Consider the following 20,671-nt stretch of genomic DNA (forward strand, 5'->3'; position numbering starts at 1 on the left):
GGAAACACAAGGGGCTTGTCTCTCTTTGTATTTATTAGTTTTCAATATTTTCATTTAGCTTTTTAACACTCTGTGGATCAGCATCAGCAAAGGGAGATCTCCCTGGTAAACATTCTCCCAATCTATATAACATATTATAGCTGCATGCACTGTAGACACTGAGCCTGTTATGTGGTAATTTATTAAATTCAGCAAACTAATTTATTTTTATATATTTTGGTCGGCAACATTGATTTAAATGAAACCCTTTTTCTGCTATCTATGGTCCCTCATCAAGCAGCTCATATGCACTACCCTATATAGATCATTGAATATTTAAACAAATAATGAACAAAAAATAAATATAACTGCCTATTTTTTTATTCCTGTTTGCTTATATACATCAAAGTCACCCCATTTCATTGTTTATCGAGTCATTCAAGATATGAGCAAGCACAGATTTGTTTGCAAGCATTGTCCTTGCCTCATTGAAAACTGAACCTTTCCTGTTATGTCAATCAGTGTAGAGCCATGGCCTTACCTTTCTTTTTGATTATCTTTTGCTATAAATCTCTTTCAGACCCTTGTGTGGCTTGGTAAGCAATGGCTTACAGGACTCTCTATTTCATGCCACTGATTGAGAGTTGAGTATCTGGTTTGCCTGTAAATGACTGCATCTCATCTTCTGGTTCCATTTACCGAATGTCAGTTCTGGGTACTCAGTGATAAATCACAGTCCTGTCTCTGCTTACATTTTACTATGCTTTTCCAATTAGATGGCTTCATAGTTCTCTGTATTTTTCTGTTGTTCTTGTCCATTCTATTTAGAAATACCTTTGTAAACTGCTCTGTATAGAAAATTGGTACATGCAGGGCCCCTCGTGTGGCTGCACACGGTGTGGCTGCCCTGGGACCCACTGGATCTAGCAACAGTCTCTGAAGTTTGTTGTACTTGCCCTGAGATTGCTTGCCCTTCACAATGTATTGAAGCTTGTCCTGTTAACCCCCGGGGAGTCCTGCCCACTGATCTCAAGAAAATGTTTTAAACATTAAAAGCTACAAATATTCAATTAAAGGATGAATATTTGGAATGAATAAGCCTAAAAAGAGAGGCCATCCTCATCTCTAATTATTCATATTATAACTTTATATACCTTGCATTTAGTGACTTGATTAATTGGTTGAGCTGTAGCTATGATAGATCAGGAACAGATTTGGTGAGAGTCATCTAGACTCTTGATAGGGTCATCTGTCATCTGATCTGGTGCACATGTATAAAGGTTGTTCTTATCCCCCAAAACATAGCTGTTTCTACCACAAAGGCATGAGTTTTATATGTTTTAAGAAAGACCCTTAAATTTATGGATTTTGAGATTTTAAGCATTTTTTTTAAATCTGAGAACCATATAAAGCAATACAAATCCATTAAAATGGTGACTAAAATAAAACATACCTTCATTTTATTTATTTTTTTTTCATCATTGACTTTTTCTTTTTTTTTTAATTTTTTTTTATTCGATATAATTTATTTACATTTCAAATGATTTCCCCTTTTCTAGCCCCCCCACTCCCCGAAAGTCCCGTAAGCCCCCTTCTCTTCCCCTGTCCTCCCATCCACCCCTTCCCACTTCCCCGTTCTGGTTTTGCTGAATACTGTTTCACTGAGTCTTTCCAGAACCAGGGGCCACTCCTCCTTTCTTCTTGTACCTCATTTGATGTGTGGATTATGTTTTGGGTATTCCAGTTTTCTAGGTTAATATCCACTTATTAGTGAGTGCATACCATGATTCACCTTTTGAGTCTGGGTTACCTCACTGAGTATGATATTCTCTAGCTCCATCCATTTGCCTAAGAATTTCATGAATTCGTTGTTTCTAATGGCTGAATAGTATTCCATTGTGTAGATATACCACATTTTTTGCATCCACTCTTCTGTTGAGGGATACCTGGGTTCTTTCCAGCATCTGGCAATTATAAATAGGGCTGCTATGAACATAGTAAAACATGTATCCTTATTACATGGTGGGGAGTCTTCTGGGTATATGCCCAGGAGTGGTATAGCAGGATCTTCTGGAAGTGAGGTGCCCAGTTTTCGGAGGAACCGCCAGACTGATTTCCAGAGTGGTTGTACCAATTTGCAACCCCACCAGCAGTGGAGGAGTGTTCCTCTTTCTCCACACCCTCTCCAACACCTGCTGTCTCCTGAATTTTTAATCTTAGCCATTCTGACTGGTGTAAGATGAAATCTTAGGGTTGTTTTGATTTGCATTTCCCTAATGACTAATGAAGTTGAGCATTTTTTAAGATGCTTCTCCGCCATTATTTTATAATTTTCAATACAACTTTAATGATTTCAATAAATGCAATTTAGTTCATTTATCTGCTTACTTATTTTTACCTAAATCCTCATTACTATTGATAATATCAGGCTAAATTCTGTCTAATTATTGGTGTGTCTTAATCTATCCCTTCCCTCATTCATACATGAATTCATATTGCACAATGGTATTTGTTTTCATGGACTCTATATCAAAGAGTTTAGGGTAGAGTGTTTTGTGTGTGGCTGTTTTCCTTGGAGTTCAATAAATCCCAAAGCACTCAAAAGCAACAAATCTGAGTATCTGAGACATGAGTATCTGTCTGGGCCAGAGATTCCTATCTAGTCTGTGTCTATGAGTGAGGAAGTCACAGAGGGTGATGGGTAGTATCCCAATAGGGAGACTGAGCAACACCATTTCAGTTAATGTAAGTCTAGACATCTTAAGGAAATAAATCAGAAAATGCTAACACATATCAAATGATTCTCAGCTGTCATCAAGTCAGTTATTACACCTGTCATAATCTATCCTCAGATGGAAATGTACATGCCAAAAACATTTTCTCCACTTTCTCTTATTTTTCATCAGGGATGGAAATATTTTTAACACATGAAAGGTGTGGCTCTCTTCTTCAGAATGACCACAGACACACACACACATACACACACACACATACACACACACACACACACACACACACACACACCACTCATGCATGCAGGTCAGTAACACATGTGGTTGAGGTATAGGATCTCATGGAGAAATGTTGAGAGCAGTAGCACAAGTTAACTTTCCCACAAATCCATCGCATCACGCACCTTTAAATTCAATGGCGAATCCTGACAGGCCAACAGAAGCATCGCTCCTGAATGCCAGGAAGAGGCTGTTCCCACTGCTCTCGATCCTCTCTGGGGCTTGAGAGCCCTGGAAGCTTCCAATCAGTGGGCTGTTGGAGTCTCCCCCTTCATAGATATGCAGGAAGTCATAACTCGGCTCCATGCTAAAACTACAAGGAAGGAGAGTGTCACCTATGTCCCCAACACAAACTCACCCCACGTCTTAGAGTGATATTTTGGGAACACATTAACAGTTTAGTTTGCTTTTGTATAATAATTTAAATGATTACAGTAATCAAAATTAAATACAACACTAATCAGCATGCTAAACTAGAAGTATCGTTTATCATAATCTCTATCAGTGCTTTGCATAATGGCCAATATAGTCAATAGTAGACAGCTTTGAATGGTGTCTAAACAAAACAAATAATAGTAGCAGGGGTGTGTTATCTCTTCCTTTCCCCATGAACTTATTAAATAAGGGCAACATGAAAGAAACTAGACTCAAAAGAGACAGATACATGCAGAATCTTGATTATTAGGTGAGTGTTTTGAGATTTAAAATGTATATACTTGGTACCTATGTATATTATAAATGTTAAAAATGTAAAACTGCTCATTGGTTTGTTCTTACATTAAAAAATGTAATTATCATTGTTTCCAATGGTTATGGTTTCTGCCCACAAACATTCCCTATCATGTTAGCATGTTGAATTTTCCAACCAAACTTTCTGTTATTCCTTCACCATGTTCCTCTTTTCCACAGTGAGTTTCTCTCTCTTCCTTTTCCTATATAATATCAACATTAAGCCCATGTTATGACTTGCATTGTCTGCTCTCAAAGGTCACAGTGACATCACTGTTGTTTTTTAAAAATCTATTTGTAAGTTTATAATTTGTAAATTTAAATTTTATTTGCAAGTTTGCTGCTTTCAGACATGAGGAAGGAAGAGAAGAGGTTCACAGCTTGGGGATTTGCTCTAATCACAAATGCTATGTTTGATTTTACTGGAAAAATAATTTTAGTCATGGTCATTTCCATGGATAATTCTGGAATCTGTTCCTGTACCATCAACAGTGTCTAGCAAAGGTGATTATGGTCATGATTGCCCACTGAACACTGAAATTCAATCACTCATGGGAAATAAAAAAAAAACATTTTGTGCTGAACCTCTTCTTGGTCATACAGTAGTTTTGACATAGAGTCTTGGTGCTTGGTTTATATTTAATTCCAGATTCTTTTGGAATAATCAGGCTTATACCTATAAACTTTAGTAACTTTCCCAGGTCTAACCCAGTCTGTGTAGGGAGTTTTGAGTCCCAGTGAATCCACATTACCATGTAGTCTACAGGGACAGTGATAAGCCTTGTTCTCCATAGTCTAAAATACCAGCATACACTTCCCTGTGGTCATAGAATTCTCTTCTCCAATTTGCTAGTGTCAGACTGTCATCATCCCCACAAGAAAACATCAGAATTCAGTCTTATGGGTAGTCCTCTGAAGACTGTGTGGCTGATGTCCATACATGGAGGCCTTACTAGTGTGCCTTAGATTCTTCCTGACTGAGCATCTTTGTACCCAACACAGCATTCTGGCCACGTCCCTCCAACCATATGGATTCTGTGACAGTGATACCATGGGGCTCATCTTAACACAAAGATTTTAATATTAGAGAAGCTGCCAGGATGTAGAACTAAACAGATAGGGGACAAGCTAATGGTTCACAGAACCCAAGCGTTTGCACTTTTTCTGGGTTGTGTATCTTTTGGAGAGATGTGTAAAACACAGCAAGGAACCTTCCTGTGATGAATGTCCTTATTGATTATCAAATATACTATTCTTTGATGGCTTTGATCATTGGTCATTGACACAGGGGATGTGTGAAACTGAGTAACGAGGCTCTGCTTAGATTCAAAGGTCAATTCACTCTTTATCTCCAGGAATCAGATGGGCATCCAGGTTTTAAGGAAGGTCTACCAAACTCCGCAATGACCAGTCTCATGGTTGTCTCCACCAGTACAGGCTTACTCATTCTGCATGTTGGCTGAGTGTTCTGAAATTATTTGTTCTTTTGGTCATTAGAAGAATTGCTTTCAGGAGAATGTGCCTGGCCACTGGCTAAAGTAGAATCTCAGACCCATAAGTTAAACTGAATCAGAGACAGTGAGGGAGGCCAGAGCCTCTGAGGGGCTGAATGCTGGCTAAAGAGCCCCAGGCAAGGAGCTTGTACCATGCCAGAGAAATCAAATATCTATTCTTCTTTGTTCAGATGGGTTAAGAGTCTAGCTAGCAACCACCACCTTTCAGATATTTAACTTTCAAAACATCACATTCATTTATGTTTTTTTAAGAAATCAAAGAATTGTTTTTGGATAAGATCTCAGGATTCACTAAAATTTAATTACCATATAGTAAATTCTAATGTCATCATATATTATTGTATAAACTATTTTCACTCACAGTGAACAACTGCTTGACAGAAGCAACCAAAAGAAGAAATGATATATTCTGGGTCCTAGTCTTGTGGCTATAGTTCATAGTGGTGGGAAGGCATGGTTGCTTATTACTCCATCCATTAAGGCCAGAGGTTATGGCCTGGCTCACTTACATCTTGATATCCGAGAAACAGCATAGCTGTAAGCAGGGTTATGATATGACCCCTCCCCACCCAAGCTCCACCTATATGACTATATACCTATGAATGAAGTCTCATGTTCAGAAAGCTCTAAACCTCTCCTAATCAGCACCATCATCGGGGCTCAAGAGTTCAGACAGGAGAAGCAGAGGGCATTTTACGTTTAAGCCATAACCACAATGGAATTGACTTGAGTAAATCCTTCTGGTACTGAGTTTTATCATCTAGCGTAGCAGGGATGAATGACCATTTCTTAGACACTGATATGGGGAATGTTCTGTTTTTATCTCTACTTCATCCCAAGAGTTTTAATGACAGAAACAGCATCGCACTATGGACTTGACTCAGGCAGAGCATGCTGTGGAAAAGAACCAGCCTCTGCAGACTGCAGCAAATGGGCTGTTAAGGTGTATTCTGCCCAGCATCCACAGCATGTTTTTTACCCACTGGTCTGAAGCCTTCATGTACAAAACACTCCATGGGCCAGATGGCTAGTGCATGGAAGTTATTCATGTGTGTCTTTCATGTAGAATGTTATTCTTCAAGACAAAAATCTCTCCTCTTCTGCCACCCAGCCTCTGACTGGTATCTGAGCTGATGACTGTAAAAGTTTCACACTCTGAGGTAACAAATGTGGAAAGTTTGGAATGGCATTAAAATTCTACTAAAAACAGGTAGTTTGCAGTACACGTACCTTTTGAATATCAGGGCAATGACAAAGTCTGGGTTCACCTTAATTCTCCAGTCACACTCTTTCCCAGGAGGGTATGGCTGTGGGTAGTTTGGGGATAAAATCACTCCAGCAGGGCCTGTCAGATTCCCACCACAAGCAGCTGTCACAGAACAAAGTCAAAGGGGAATTTTATTTTTAGAGCAGAGATCCAGAATACCAAACACAGGTAGGTAATTCTTTTTAGAAAGGGTACAATTGTCCACACTTCCATCAAAGACACGTTTTGCCTACAAATGTGGAGACAAGTTAATAAGCCCACTAAGTCTGTACCTTTCCATATGATCCGTGAGAAGTTTAGATTATACCACGTTCCAGTTTTAGAGAAAAATTCCAAACATCCATTCATTCATCCATCCATCTCTCTCTCTCTCTTTCTCTCTCTCTCATCTATGTATCTATCAATCAATTATCTATCTATCTACCTACCTACCTATCTATCTATTTTTGAGAGAGGATCTCATTCTGAAGCCAGGCTATTCTAGAACTCACACTGTACACAGGCTGACCTTACCGCCACCATGATTTTTATCCCTCCCAAGTATAAGGATCACAGGTATGAGCCTACACTTCCAGCTATGCTTTATATGATTACAATTGACAAATAAAATGTCTTTTAATGACTTAACTATTCCTCAAGTAAACTGAACTATCTACTTAACCCTCACACCTTTTACATATGTAAGCAAACACATATGCATGTATGTACTCACACACAAAACTTGATATAAAACCCTTCATGAATGTCACCACCTTGATCCCAATAATTCTGCTGCCATTTCTTATCAGTTTGCAAAGTTAGTTAACATTTTAGAACACAGGCTTTGAGTGACGTCATGATTATCAGGCTTTCCATATTTCTTTTTGTCTAATGTCTAGGACATTTCCTTCATCACAACCACTCAGTAAACAGCTGTTAAGTGAGTGACTCCCTCAGATTTTGAGTTCACAAAATGTGAGGATGGGGTTCTATCCCTGTTCAAACACTGGAAATATAGAAGTTCACATATTTAAGGTGCTGGTGCTATCATGGGTATCATGGTTCTTTAGGTAAATTCTGTGGCTTCTGACCATGTTGTTTCAAAGTATCACACGAATTAAACCATAGCATTTCTCCCAAATTATAGACATTTTCTATCACTGATAATGTAAATACACCTGCATATTTATGAATAAATAAATAATGAAATATTCTAATTGGTTCTCCCTTTCTGCCTCCACAAACAAAGATTTGCTTTGTATAAATAAAATTAAAGAAGGTGGAAGGATGTAGTACACAGTTTTCAGGATTGACTGGACTTTCAATGGTCACTTAACATTCCTGAAAATCCAATTTTTTCAAAACAAGAAGTACAGTGAGATCATTTTTTTTAAATTTTTGTTTTTTGTGTGTGTTAAATTCAGTCTGGTCAGTGCAAACTCTGAAAGGCCCAGGAGTACATTCACGTTATATGAGACACGTTGATGAAATGTGAAGAAGCCCCTATGCCTGCTGGTATGAGGTTCCACCTTAATAACGTTGTGGTCATCCTCAGGTGGTCCCTTCATAGCTCTGATTTGACTCTTTCTCCTGCACTCAGGATGGATGCTTACTGCACCTGGCACAAGAACCAGGCTCTGATAGAACAGCCTTATGGATGTAGAGGGTGGAGGTGCCCAAAACAAGAGAAAGGTCTATCACTCCATGCAGGGTTTCAAAGATGAAAAGTGACAGATTTGGGGCACTGTCTCAGAGGGGTGCTCAGACTGATTCAAATATTGACTTCAAGGAAATCACAGGGAATCTGGTTCCTCCTGCTGGTCCCAGGAGCTCCACAAAAGTGAGGGTGTTAACACCAAGTATGGCGTTAAATAGCACTGTTTTGGCATGTTTGCTCTTTCAGAGTCTGGAATCCTTCATTTTAGTTTCATTAGGTTTTTAATTAGAGAGCTCATAAAACCTTTCAGATACTATTAAAATTTAGAAGATGCATTTCAGAGACTCTAAAGTCTGCCCTGGACTGCATGAATACACTAAATGCATGCACGAATGCACGAACACACAAGCCCATCACATAGGTCAGCTTCCAATTCACAGAGCTAGTGCACAGCACTCTACTCTAAGGAGACAGTCAGCATCTCTTCACAAAACATGGGAGCACTTGCACCATGGAGTGAGATACTGAGGCTTTAAATAGTCATTCTGAGGGTCAGGGCCAACTCCAGTCATCCAATAGGATGTGCAGATTGGTGATATGTGGACACTTGGTGAAGATCTATAGAATTTGGACTCTAGCAAAAAAGAGTAAGCCAAGCAAAACTGGAGGGTTTTGAGGGACAGGACATACTATTCCAGTTATCAAAGTTAGTGTGGAGACTTCATCCCTTAACACTCAGCTATATTGCTGAATAGAAGTCTCAAAGATAAAGTGCACAGTGTGCTAGGATGAGAACTCAAATTTGCTCCCCCAGTACTCGTGTATAAAGCTGAGCATGGGCCCTGAACAATGGTAACCATAAAGACAGTGTGGAACTTCAGGACTTGCTATTGAGCCTTTCTAGCCCAACTGGCGAGCTCTGGGCTCAGAGAGAGACTCTATTTCAAAAATTAAGATGGTTACAGGAGACAACTGACATTGGTTTCTAGGAGTCACATGTACACACATTCATGGGTAAGCTCAATCTCTCTCTCACACACATACACACACATACACACACATATATGTATTCACCTACACATATAACATACAGACACATACATATACATGTATGTGTATATGTATATACACACACATTCATATATGTTAACACTCAACATATATGCACCCACAAGGCATACAATGACACACAAAGACAGATACAAAACACATATACCGTACTTACACGGGCTCATACACAGCTAAAGAACACACATACAACACACACACACACACACACAGAGAGAGAGAGAGAGAGAGAGAGAGAGAGAGAGAGAGAGAGAGAAACAGAGAGAGGGGGATGGAGGGGAGAGAGAGAGAGAGAAACAGAGAGAGGGGGATGGAGGGGGGAGAGAGAGAGAGAGAGAGAGAGAGAGAGAGAGAGAGAGAGAGAGAAAGAGAGAGAGAGAAAATGAGAACAAGAACTCAAGTTTAAAAGTCCAAGACAGAAGTTTCATTTTCATGGGGTCTTCAGAAAGAAAAAGAAGAGGGAGCAGATCTTGAGAAAATTAACAGCAAATATTGCTAAATGTCACAGGGAGCTGGTAGGTGTCAGGAGAGCTAATACACAAAAAGAACACAGACTATATTGATGATGAAGAAAAGGGATAGGAAGCTAGCTGGCCAATCTACAATGAACAAATCACACAGTCATCAAATGGAAAGAAAGATAAGGCTCAGAACCATGTCTAACCTAAGATGTGAATTAACACAAGAAGAACATGTCACTTTCTGCCTGGACCATATGGTTAAAAAATGATCCTTAGTTGCATTTTTCTTGTCAGAGAAAATAAGAAAACAACAACAACCATAGATTATGAGAAGTGCAGTTGCTGTAAATATTCACATAGATTTGGGGGGATGTCTTAGAGAAAAAAGTCAGAGGAAATACACAATTCCTTCACAATCATCCAGTTTGGCCATGTTGACTTCATAAGTGGGAAAGTCACTGTTCACTTGTACAGAATTAACAGTCCTAGCACTGCTAGACTGAACTTATGAGACACTGGACAGTGTCCCTGGCATCATAAGAGAGGAGCTGTGCTCAGAGAAACCCCCAGTTACTAAAAGTCTGGTGACTAAAATAGCACCCAAACACCTTGTACTCTGAAGTTAGTATTCAGGCAGGACATGTTTAAAATTATTGTAATCAAAAAATATATATGCAGGCTTATGAATTTTATTGGTGTAGTTTATGTTAATAGCAACTATCTCCAGGTAAAAAGCCAACAACTTTTCTCACTTCTTGCTCTATCGTAGCTTGTAAAAATACCTGCAATAAACACGAATTATCTCCTAATAAGAAATCACTGTTTAAAGATGTTGTCTGTTGAGGAAACGATTTATATGGGTGCTAGTCTAATTAGCCAATATGTCGCAGGGGGCACAACCCTCATTTCTGAAGAGTGAAACTCAAAGTGTAATGAAGAGATAGCATCTGTCTTCCTGTCATATGACATTTATGTGTGTAGGCATGTCTAGTCCCTCAAATACTTGGCTATTTAATTGTTGCAAATGATTTCCGTCTGTCCTTGGAAGTACGGCTTGAGACTAAGCAGGACAATGAGTGCTTTGTGATGAGCTTAGGGAGTTTTAGTTCTTGCCCAAAATTAGGTGATTGATAGTTATGTCACAGGCTGCAGAGTAGCCAGGAGAGTGGTCAAATTTTACAATTCTGTCTTGAATGTAGAAAGGATAAATTGCCTTTAAGAGGTTAATTTAAAGTGGCTTTTTAAGAGTTTTTTCCTCCATGAGATTAAAAGTATAAAGTGGAAGAAAATTAAACCTTCATTTTAAACAACAGATACACATACAACACATAATGCACACATGTATAACACACACAATGACCATGACATGGGCACACAAAAATACAGGCACAGAGACATACATACAACACACACATAATACACATACAACATGGACACAACATGCATATAGCCATACACATACAATATGTCTGAGCAATAAAATGCAAGACGAAAAGCGCCATTTGCAGGGACCTTCACAAAGGGACAAAGAGACTCACAATGACAGCTGAGTTTACTCTATTCTGAAAACTATTCAAAGCATCACAAGCCCTCTAGTAATGGGATGGGCATCAAAAGGTTGACTGTGCCCACAGCTGAGGGACATGAGGAGACAGAGAAGGCTACTAAACAGGGATGGCTTTCCTCCAGGCCAGAAGCGAATAACAAAGCCCTTGAGTCTCATCTCTCCTCAAGGCCCTGAGAGAGTCCCTCACTTCTCCGCCACAGCCTTTTGTCACAGATCAATTGAATTCTACATTTTTCAAGTGCAATATCTGGAAGTATCAACGAAGCCAAATAGTTTGTTTAAAAAAAAACAGTTAAGTTTCATTTTGGAATTACGATTAAATACTCTAAATAGATATTTTATGTTAAAATATTTAACAGAATGAAGGGAAATTTACTTGTAATTACTGTTTTAGATTTAAAAAACTCTATTTTCCTAAAATCATATTTGTGAAAGATCATCTTAAAAGTCTAATAGGAACATAGCTAGCAAAGCCATTTGTTACTACATTAATAAGTTGGATGGGGAATTTTAATTAGTGTTTTACATAATTTTATTATTTATTTTCATTGTCCCCAAAGGCAATATAATGTCTGCTTTTCAGGATTCTATCTAAAATGTACAGTTGTTATAGAAAAACATACTTCTGAAAAGAGAAAGTAATTTTCAGTAGTAGGTTTTGCTTGAAGGTGTGTTTTATATTAAAAATGTGGCCAGAAGTGGTAGCCTTATAAATTTTGAGTCACGTAAAATTTTAAGTCTGGATTGGTTGATATATATTTACATAAGAACTGTTAAGGACAGGAAATGTTAGATAAATGTCAATTACTGTACATTAAAGAAACCACATCCTTTATTTCATCTAATAAAATAAAGGTTTGCAATAAAATGTCTGCCTTGTCTCAGAGAGCCTGCGGCCATTTAAGAAGCTCCAGAAATGTCCTCCGGAAGAAGCAAAAGGTTAGCAGGCAGATTGGAAGCATGGACTGCACTCGTTTGTTTCTGAGCCTGACATTTCCATTTCCCGGGCCCGGTACCTATGCATGAAGGAGGGTCCGGCTGCCAGAAGAAGCGGTTGTTGAGCTGCACACATGTGATCTTGGCTTGTCCTTGGAGCTGGTATCCAGGGTCACACTGAAAGGTGATGGTGTCTCCAGGTTCGCGGCTGTCGCCATAGCGGGTACCATTCTGAGGCATCCCAGGGTCATTGCAGGTGGACGCAATGGAAGCTGCAGAAGAGCAAACAAGAGCTGCCCAGGTGACTGAGAACCAGGTACCCACAGTTGCTGGGGCGGCTGCTGCCTCTAGAGGAAAGCACTCAGTGGTGGTTTACTGCACCAAATGTTTCCAGGGAGCTTGAGGAAAGGAGTCTCTCCTTGGTGGGGGATTCAATGCTAGGCACTTTGCTTCTGCTCATGATGAATAAATTTTTCTAAAATCTATACTGAAAGTTGTCCACTTATGATATCCTAAATATCAATCTTGTCATATTATACTTAATATGTATTATACACACATTCCCCTCTAGTTTGCCTTTCAATAATAATTTATAAATATCACAATCTAAATGATGTAATTAAAGAACTCTAGTCTCAATCTGTCACAGTGACTGCAGAAGTGGGTCAGGTGGCAATCTTACCAGAGGCACCATAGAGTCACAGTACTACTTTCCAGGAAAAATGATCAGTTACACGTTTTTTTAAGCCTTGTAATTTAGTCACACTTAGTGTTTAGAAAACACCAGAAGATACGTCCTTTGAAAAGAGAGGGAGGAGTGGGGTGGGAAAGAGCAGAAGGGAGAAAAGTGAGGGATATGGAGAGGTTGAAGACAGAGGGAAATGGGAGAAGAAGGAAGGAAAAAAGGAAAGAAAAGAAAGGAGGCTTGGCAAAATTGCTCAGTGGGTAACTTGCTGTCTGTCCAAGCATTAGGACCTACTTCTGTATCCCCAGTCCCCACACAAGAACCCAGGTATGCTGTGGCACTCAACTGTAACCGCAGTGCTAGAGAGGTAGAGACAGGAGGATGCCTATTCCCTGCTCAGTCTAGGCAAGAAGGTAGCCCCCCACATTCAATGAGTAGGCTTATCTCAACACGTTAGTTATCCAGTGCTAAATGATCAGCCCTGGAAACATAAAAATCATACAGATAACATTACTAAGATAGAGCAGGTTGTATATACTTATTTAAAGATATATATGCATATACATATTATATATACACGTACATATACATATATATATATATGCCTAGACATGCACACAAAAACAGAAAGAGAGAGATAAAAGAAAGGGAAGAGAGTGAAGAGAAATAAGAAAGTTAAAGGATTCCAACAAGTTGTTTGCAGGCTGCCTTGCACACTCAGAGAGGCTGCTGGAGACAGAAAACACTGGACATGGTATTTTGTTCCAGCTGGCAGTTACCAAAGCATACTCTTGATATTATGTCACATGAGCCTCTGTCTTCCTACCCAGCTTAGGGAAGAGAAATACGCAGGAGCCAGAACTCACTCTAAGGTTCTAGACCCCATCATCACATGGCGCTAGACAGCCCAAGAAAGACTGACTGTGCCTTCCCGTCTCTACAGCAGCCATGTGCTTGCTCTGTGCTGTGCTTAAAATTAGGAGACCCACAAAGACCCAAAACTGGGAAAAGTTTTCAATTAGCAATAATCGCGCCCCGGATAAACCTCATTGGCTACGGTACTGCCACTGTGCAAAGCTCAAAGACCCAAAACTGAACAATCTTCCCCTATGGAGTTCTTTTTTCCTTGTTTCTGCCTAAGTGATGACAATAGAAAATCACTACTGTTATGAGAAGCTAGGGTGAGTTGACACCTCCATTCAGGACACAGAGGGAACAAGGAACAGGCATGCACCCCTGCCCCACCATGTAGAGTTAATGAGAAGCCTTTACGTTTGCTAGTGGATTTTCTAACACTCTTCTATGTATGGGTGTATCTATAGATGGTGTGTTACTTACATTTATATATGTGTGCAATATATAGTATTATATTTATTCATGAGTAGGTAAATAAGTTTACCTAAATAAAAAGCTAGATACACCTTTTTAAAGGAGTATTGAGTATGGGGTGGGTATACCACATTTAGTAGTATACTTGCCTAACGTGCATGAAGCCATGTGCTCCATCCCAGTACCACAAAACCCCAGAAAGATGGCAAATGCCTGGCATCCCAGCATTCTGAAGGCAAAGGCTAGAGGCCAAAATTTCAATGCTATCCTTGGCTCCATAGTGAGTGTGAGGTCATGAGGCAAATGAGATACAAGAGACATTGCCTCAAATATGTAGCACTAAAACTGAAAACCAAGACCTGCATGATTGGAGGGGTTTCCAAGCTTATAGAGAACCACTGGGGGTACAGCAGAGAGATGAAACTGTCACCATGTAATCACACACAGAACCCTGAGACACACACACACACACACACACACACACACACACACACACACACACACACACGAGGGAGGGAGAGGCGCTAGAGCCAGCATCAAGGACCCCATGGAGGGTAGGACTCTTGTCGGATCACAGCTCTGCTCAGAGGGATGCGGTTAAAGCCTAATAACTCACACACTGATTGTCACTCCGTAAAAGCAAGGCTAATAGTCAAATCTTTAGATGAGGCATGAGCAGAGGTATTGTGAAAAATGGCCTTCTTACTGGTCCTGTTTCCTTTTAGAGTTATGGGAAGACAGCAAGTAGCTGTCTTACTCTTCACTACCATTCTCTCACAGGGCCCCACTGCAACTGAGTAACAGGTTCCTGTGTAGCTCCAATGTGGCAGGATCAGCATAGCAAAACTCCTCCTGCCTTTATACACACCCCAGTGGTATCGGCAAACAACCATGTCTATCCTTCCCAACAGTCTAGTAATGACTTTTCTGAATGGTCCTCTATACTTCTTTGTTTTCCTGGTTGGTTGCTCAGATTATCCATCTCTCTTCTATATAGTTCTCTGTCTCTGTCTCTCTGTCTCTCTGTCTCTCTCTCTCTCTCTCTCTCTCTGTGTGTGTGCGCACGCGCGCGCGTGTGTGTGTGTATGTGCACAAGACTGTGCACATTCATGTGAATGAAAATATTTGTGCCCTCATGTGTAGAGGCCAGATATGATTCTCTAATTTTTGAGACAGTTTTTCTCACTAAACACATAGCCCACTGACTGGTTAGATAAGGTGGCCAGGAAGCCTCTGGGAATCTTCCTATCCTGATTTCCAGGTGCTGTGCCTACAGTCACTCAGTGTCATGTCCATGTTTTTGTAGAGGTGCTGGGAATTGAACCAAGGTCTTCATTCTTGCTGTGCAAGCACTTTACCTATGAAACCCTCTCCCCAGCCCACATGCCTGTATCATAATCTCATTCTCCTCTTACATGTATATTTTAGAAAATCTGAAATTTCATTTTTAGGCTCATGTAAAGTAATAAAATTAAGTCATACATTTTCTTATTCCAAGAAAAATCTGAAACATAAAAACAAATAGACCAGAGTAAAACCAAGATCTAGCAGTATAAATAGTACAACATCTAGCATTTGGGTTTCACTCATGATCTTCTGGGGCCCCAGATTGCCAGCTCTGCCCATTCGTAGCGCGCGCACACACACACACACACACACACACACACTTTGTCTTGTAGAATCAGGCTGGTACCATTCCATACATGCTGCTGTCCTTGTCAGTGTCTCATGATTCTGGAATATCCAATATCTTGGGTTTCCATTACAACAGGTTGCAATGTTACCAGTGTCACCCTGAACTCTCTTCAGGGAGCCTAACCTTGCTGTATGATAGCAAGCCTTCAATTCTGGGTTGTCTACTGTGCCTGAGGCTATACCTTTGTCATTGGCTCCTGGTCCTTCTTCAGAGATTTCAACTATGCCACACAGTGCCTGACCATAGCCATTCTCATTGTTCTTGGAAATGCTGTATCTATTATGCTTTCACACACAGTAAAAGGTAGGTGATTCTTATATACTGCCAAGTTAAACTATCAGCTTGAACTTCAACTGAGACTTCCCTGGACAAGAACTTTTATGTGCTAACTTCAAGGAACAACTTCACAGAAGACTTTTTACCCCAGGGATTCTGGTCTACTGTAAATCATAGCCTATATTTTAGCCTTAGCTGACCAGAAACCACAGCTTTTTTTTTTCTTTATTCTCTACTTTTTCCTCTCCTCCAAGTTTCTCTCTTCCTATATCCTCTCTCCCCTCATCCAGATCCATTCTTCCTAATTTCCCTTCAGAAAAGGGCAGGCCTCCCAGGGATAGCAACCAATCACGGAATATTAAGATATAATAAGACGAGGCATAACCCTTCATATTAAGACTGAATGAGCCAACCTAGTAGGAGAAAAAGGGTCCCAGAAGCAGACAAAAGTGTCTGAGACAGCCTCTCCTTCCACTGTTAGTAGTACCACAAGAATACCAAGCTAGACAACCATAACATGTATGCCTGATGACAATTATGCTAGGTTCTGGTCTATCAGTATAGCAGACGGATCATTAGGAATCATTTCACTGATTTTTGTGGTCATATTTGTTGCTATTCCGTATCACTGGGCTATCTAGACTCTTGATTTCTGGCCCTCCATGTGATGTCCAGCATGGACGCCCTCTCGTGGCATGGGTCTCAAGTTGAACCAGTCATTGGTTGGCTACTCACAAGTTCTGTACAACCTTTAACCCAGCACATCTTGCATGTAGTACCAATTGTAGGTTGAAGGTTTTGTGGCTGGGTCAGTGTTACAATTGCTCCATTGAAAGTTGGTTGTGGAGAATGGACGGGTTAGGCTCCATATCCCCAGTACTAAGAGTTTTTGTTAGGGTCACCCTTGTGATTCCTGGGAGCTTGCTTTGCAGATGGTTCCTAAACTTGCCCTTTGGTTTCAGTTGTTCTCCTTGTACTCTCTCCTACAACCACCCCACCCGATCCCTCTTCTTCCCATTCTATCCCAACCCCAGTCCACCCTTGAAATCTATTCTAATTCCCCCTTACCAGAGAGAAACATGCATTTCCCCCTTGTGCCCTCTTGTTGCTTAGCCTCTTTGGGTCTGTGGATTGTAACATGATTATCTGTTACTTTATAGTTTATGTCCACTTATAAGTGAGTATACATTGAACCTGATAGAAGAGAAGGTGGGGAATAGCCTTGAATGCACTGGGACAGGAGACAACATCCTGAACAGAATACCAATAGCTCAGACATTAAGATCAACAATTAAGAAATGGGACCTCATGTAACTGAAAAGCTTCTGAAAGGCAAAGAACATTGTCAAAAGGATAAAATTGCAGCCTACAGATTGGGAAAGGATTTTCACCACCTCCACATCTGACAGAGGGCTAATATCCAAAACATATGAAGAACTCAATAGGGTTATTTGGCTTTCTGGAGTCTACTTTCTTGAGTTCTTTGTATATCTTAGATATTAGCCCTCTGTTGGATGTAGGGTTAGTGAAGATCTTTCCCCAATTTGTTGGTTGCTGTTTTGTCCTTTTGACAGTGTCCTTTGCCTTACAGAAACTTTGTAGTTTTATGAGGTCCCATTTGTCAATTCTTTATCTTAATAGCATAAGCTATTGGTGTTCTGTCTGTTCAGGAACTTTTCCCCTGTGCCCATGTGCTCAAGGCTCTTACCCAGTTTCTTTTCTATTAGTTTCAGTGTGTCAGGTTTTATGTGGAGGTCCTTGATCCACTTGGACTTGAGCTTAGTACAAGGATATAAGAATGGATCAATTTGCATGCTTCTGCATGCTGACCTCCAATTGAACCAGCACCATTTGTTGAAAAGGCTATCTTTTTTCCACTGGATAGTTGTAGCTCCTTTGTCAAAGATCAAGTTACAATAGGTATGTGGGCTCATTTCTGTGTTTTCAATTCTATTCCATTGGTCTACCTGCCTGTCACTGTACCAATACCATTCAATTTTTAACACCATTGCTCTGGTAGAACCCAGATGTCCCTCAACAGAGGAATGGATACAGAAAATATGGTATATTTTCACTATGGAATACTACTCAGATATTAAAAACAATGAATTCATGAAATTCTTAGGCAAGTGGGTGGAACTGGAGAATGTCATCCTGACTGAGGTGACAAAATCACAAAAGAACACACATGGTATGCACTCACTGATAAGCTGATATTAGCCCAAAAGCTTGGAATACCCAGGAAACAATTCATATATCAAATGATGCCCAAGAAGAAGGAAGAAGAGGCCCCTATTCCTAGAAAGGCTCAGTGCAACAGTGGTAGGGGAATAAAAGGACAGGGAAGAGGGAAAGGGTTGATTGGGGAACAGTGGGAGGGAAGAGGGCTAGTGGGACTTTCAGGGAGGGGAGATCTTAGAAAGGGGAAATCATTTGAAATGTAAATAAAGAATACATTGAATTAAAAAAAAAGAACTCAAGAAGTGAGACATCAACAAACCAAATAATTCATTTGAAAATGGGGTACAGATCTAAACAGAATTCTCAACAGAGGAATCTCAAATGGCTAATAAACAGAGGAGTGTTTAACACATTTTTAACCATTAGGGAAATGTGAATCAAAATGACTCCAAGATTCTATCTTACACCAGTCAGAATAGCTAAGATTAAAAACACAATTGATAGCACATGCTGGTGAGGATGTGGAGCAAGGGGACATACCTCCATTTCTGGTTGGAGAGCAAACCTGTACAGGCACTTTGGAAATCAATTTGACAGTTTCTCAGAAAAGTGGAAATTGATCAACTTCAAGACCTAGCTATACTGCTTCTGTGCATATTCCCAAAGGATATTTCATCCTACCCCTAAGACACTTCCTCGGCTATGTTTATAGCAGCACCGTTCCTAATAGCCAGAACCTAGAAACAGCGCTGATATCGCTTACCAAAAGAATGAATAAAGAAAACAAGGTATTACTCAGCCATTAAAAAATTAACATCATGAAATTATCAGGCAACTGGATGGAACTAGAAAAAAATTCTAAGTGAGATTATCCAGACCCAGAAAGAAACCACAGATATATAAACAAAAATAGCACATTAAAGGTTCCAAAACCATATTTACATTCCTCTGAAACTTCAAGAACCAGTTCTTCACAGTCTAAGTTACTCTTAGTATTACCATCCAAGCTTCAAGAGCTTGAGCTCATTAAGCTTTGAGTATTTACTGCCTTTTCCAGCCCAAGGTTCCAAAGGCCTCCACAATCCTCTCCAGACCAGATGACATGGTCAAATCATCATACTTCACTTCTGGTACAAATTATGTTCTAGTTTCTTGTCTGTTGCTGTGATATAGACTATAATCAAATTAACTTAAGAGAAGAAACAATTATTTCAGTTTACACTTCCAGGTCACAGATCATTGTTGGAGGAACTCAGAACAGGGAGCCCAGCAATGTGATGCTGCTTACAAGCTCCACATCTGAATCATGCTCAGTTAGCTTTCTTACACAGGTCAAGGCCACCTTCCTATGGATAGTTTTAGTCCACTGGCTGGGCATTCCCACGTCAATTAACAATTAGGATAATCTCTTTCAGTGCCGCATGCCTAGGCCAATCTGATGTTCCCAGATTCTCGCTTGAGGTTTCTGTTTTCCAAGTGACTCTAGGTTATATAAAGATAACAACAACACTTTCCTAAACATTGAAGAATATGGTCAAGTAAGAAGAGCAAACACTGTCTAGGTTTCTGCTGAGATCCCTCTGCATGTCTCTGCAGGACAGCACGATTAGCTGCCATAAACAAGCTTTTATCACAGTCAGAAACAGTGCATACTGAATTTCCAGAAATGCATAACATATTTCCTTAATCATTCCCAAAGAATGATTAAAATTCTTCCAAAATAAAGGCCCACAGAGGCTATGTGTGTGAAATGCCAGCTCACATGGAGTTCTGACTATCCTTTAATAGTAAGACGCTTGACGCACCTTTGAAGATGTCCTTTTCACTAAGCTTTTCCTTAGAATAGCTGCAATACTGATGAACATTAGCAGCTGAGGCCTTGGAAAGCTATGCTCTCATGCAGTCTGTGTTGCATGATAAAAAGAAATACCATATCCAAATAACTCTTAATACTTCCAGCTATTGGGCAGGTATAGTAGGCTAGCTACATGTGTGCCTAATAGGATGTTCCTGTTGCTTGCACACTTTCAAGGATTATTTGAGATTACCAGTCAACCCACCACCGAGGCTCAGTCAGGTTGAAATGAACTTGCAACTCTTAGACTTTTGAAATTGTAAAATAAAAAATAAAAAGTAACCGGGGTTGTCCAGATGGATTTAAAACCAATCAGCAGAGTTGAGGAAGGAGGAAGGAAACAGTTTTCAACAAAGCTGGAAGGAATGTGTGTGTTGCATATTTGAAACAATCTTCACATTATTTTCCTTTAGTTATTAATCAAGGATAGCTATTCCCTGGGAAATGCCATACACCTCATTGTTCAAAAGTCAGAAAGCCT

At 40.0% G+C, this 20,671-nt stretch overlaps 1 protein-coding gene and 1 non-coding gene across 2 annotated transcripts in view; both read right to left on the minus strand.

Moving 5' to 3' along the window:
- Window positions 1–20,671, minus strand: part of Csmd1 (CUB and Sushi multiple domains 1) — a 1,354,421-nt gene that overhangs the window by 180,687 nt on the left and 1,153,063 nt on the right. The window contains exons 27-29 of the mRNA XM_052162855.1: window positions 12,249–12,440; window positions 6,464–6,602; window positions 3,116–3,303 (exon numbers count right to left, since the gene is read on the minus strand). Coding sequence (XP_052018815.1) covers window positions 3,116–3,303; window positions 6,464–6,602; window positions 12,249–12,440 — 519 coding nt within the window. The remainder of the gene's footprint in view (window positions 1–3,115; window positions 3,304–6,463; window positions 6,603–12,248; window positions 12,441–20,671) is intronic.
- On the minus strand, window positions 13,795–13,932 carry LOC127669046 (U4 spliceosomal RNA). Its single transcript, XR_007974257.1, has one exon. It is a non-coding gene; the product is annotated as a U4 spliceosomal RNA (small nuclear RNA).

This window comes from Apodemus sylvaticus, chromosome 18 (genome assembly GCF_947179515.1).
Source record: "Apodemus sylvaticus chromosome 18, mApoSyl1.1, whole genome shotgun sequence".
Classification (NCBI taxonomy): domain Eukaryota; kingdom Metazoa; phylum Chordata; class Mammalia; order Rodentia; family Muridae; genus Apodemus; species Apodemus sylvaticus.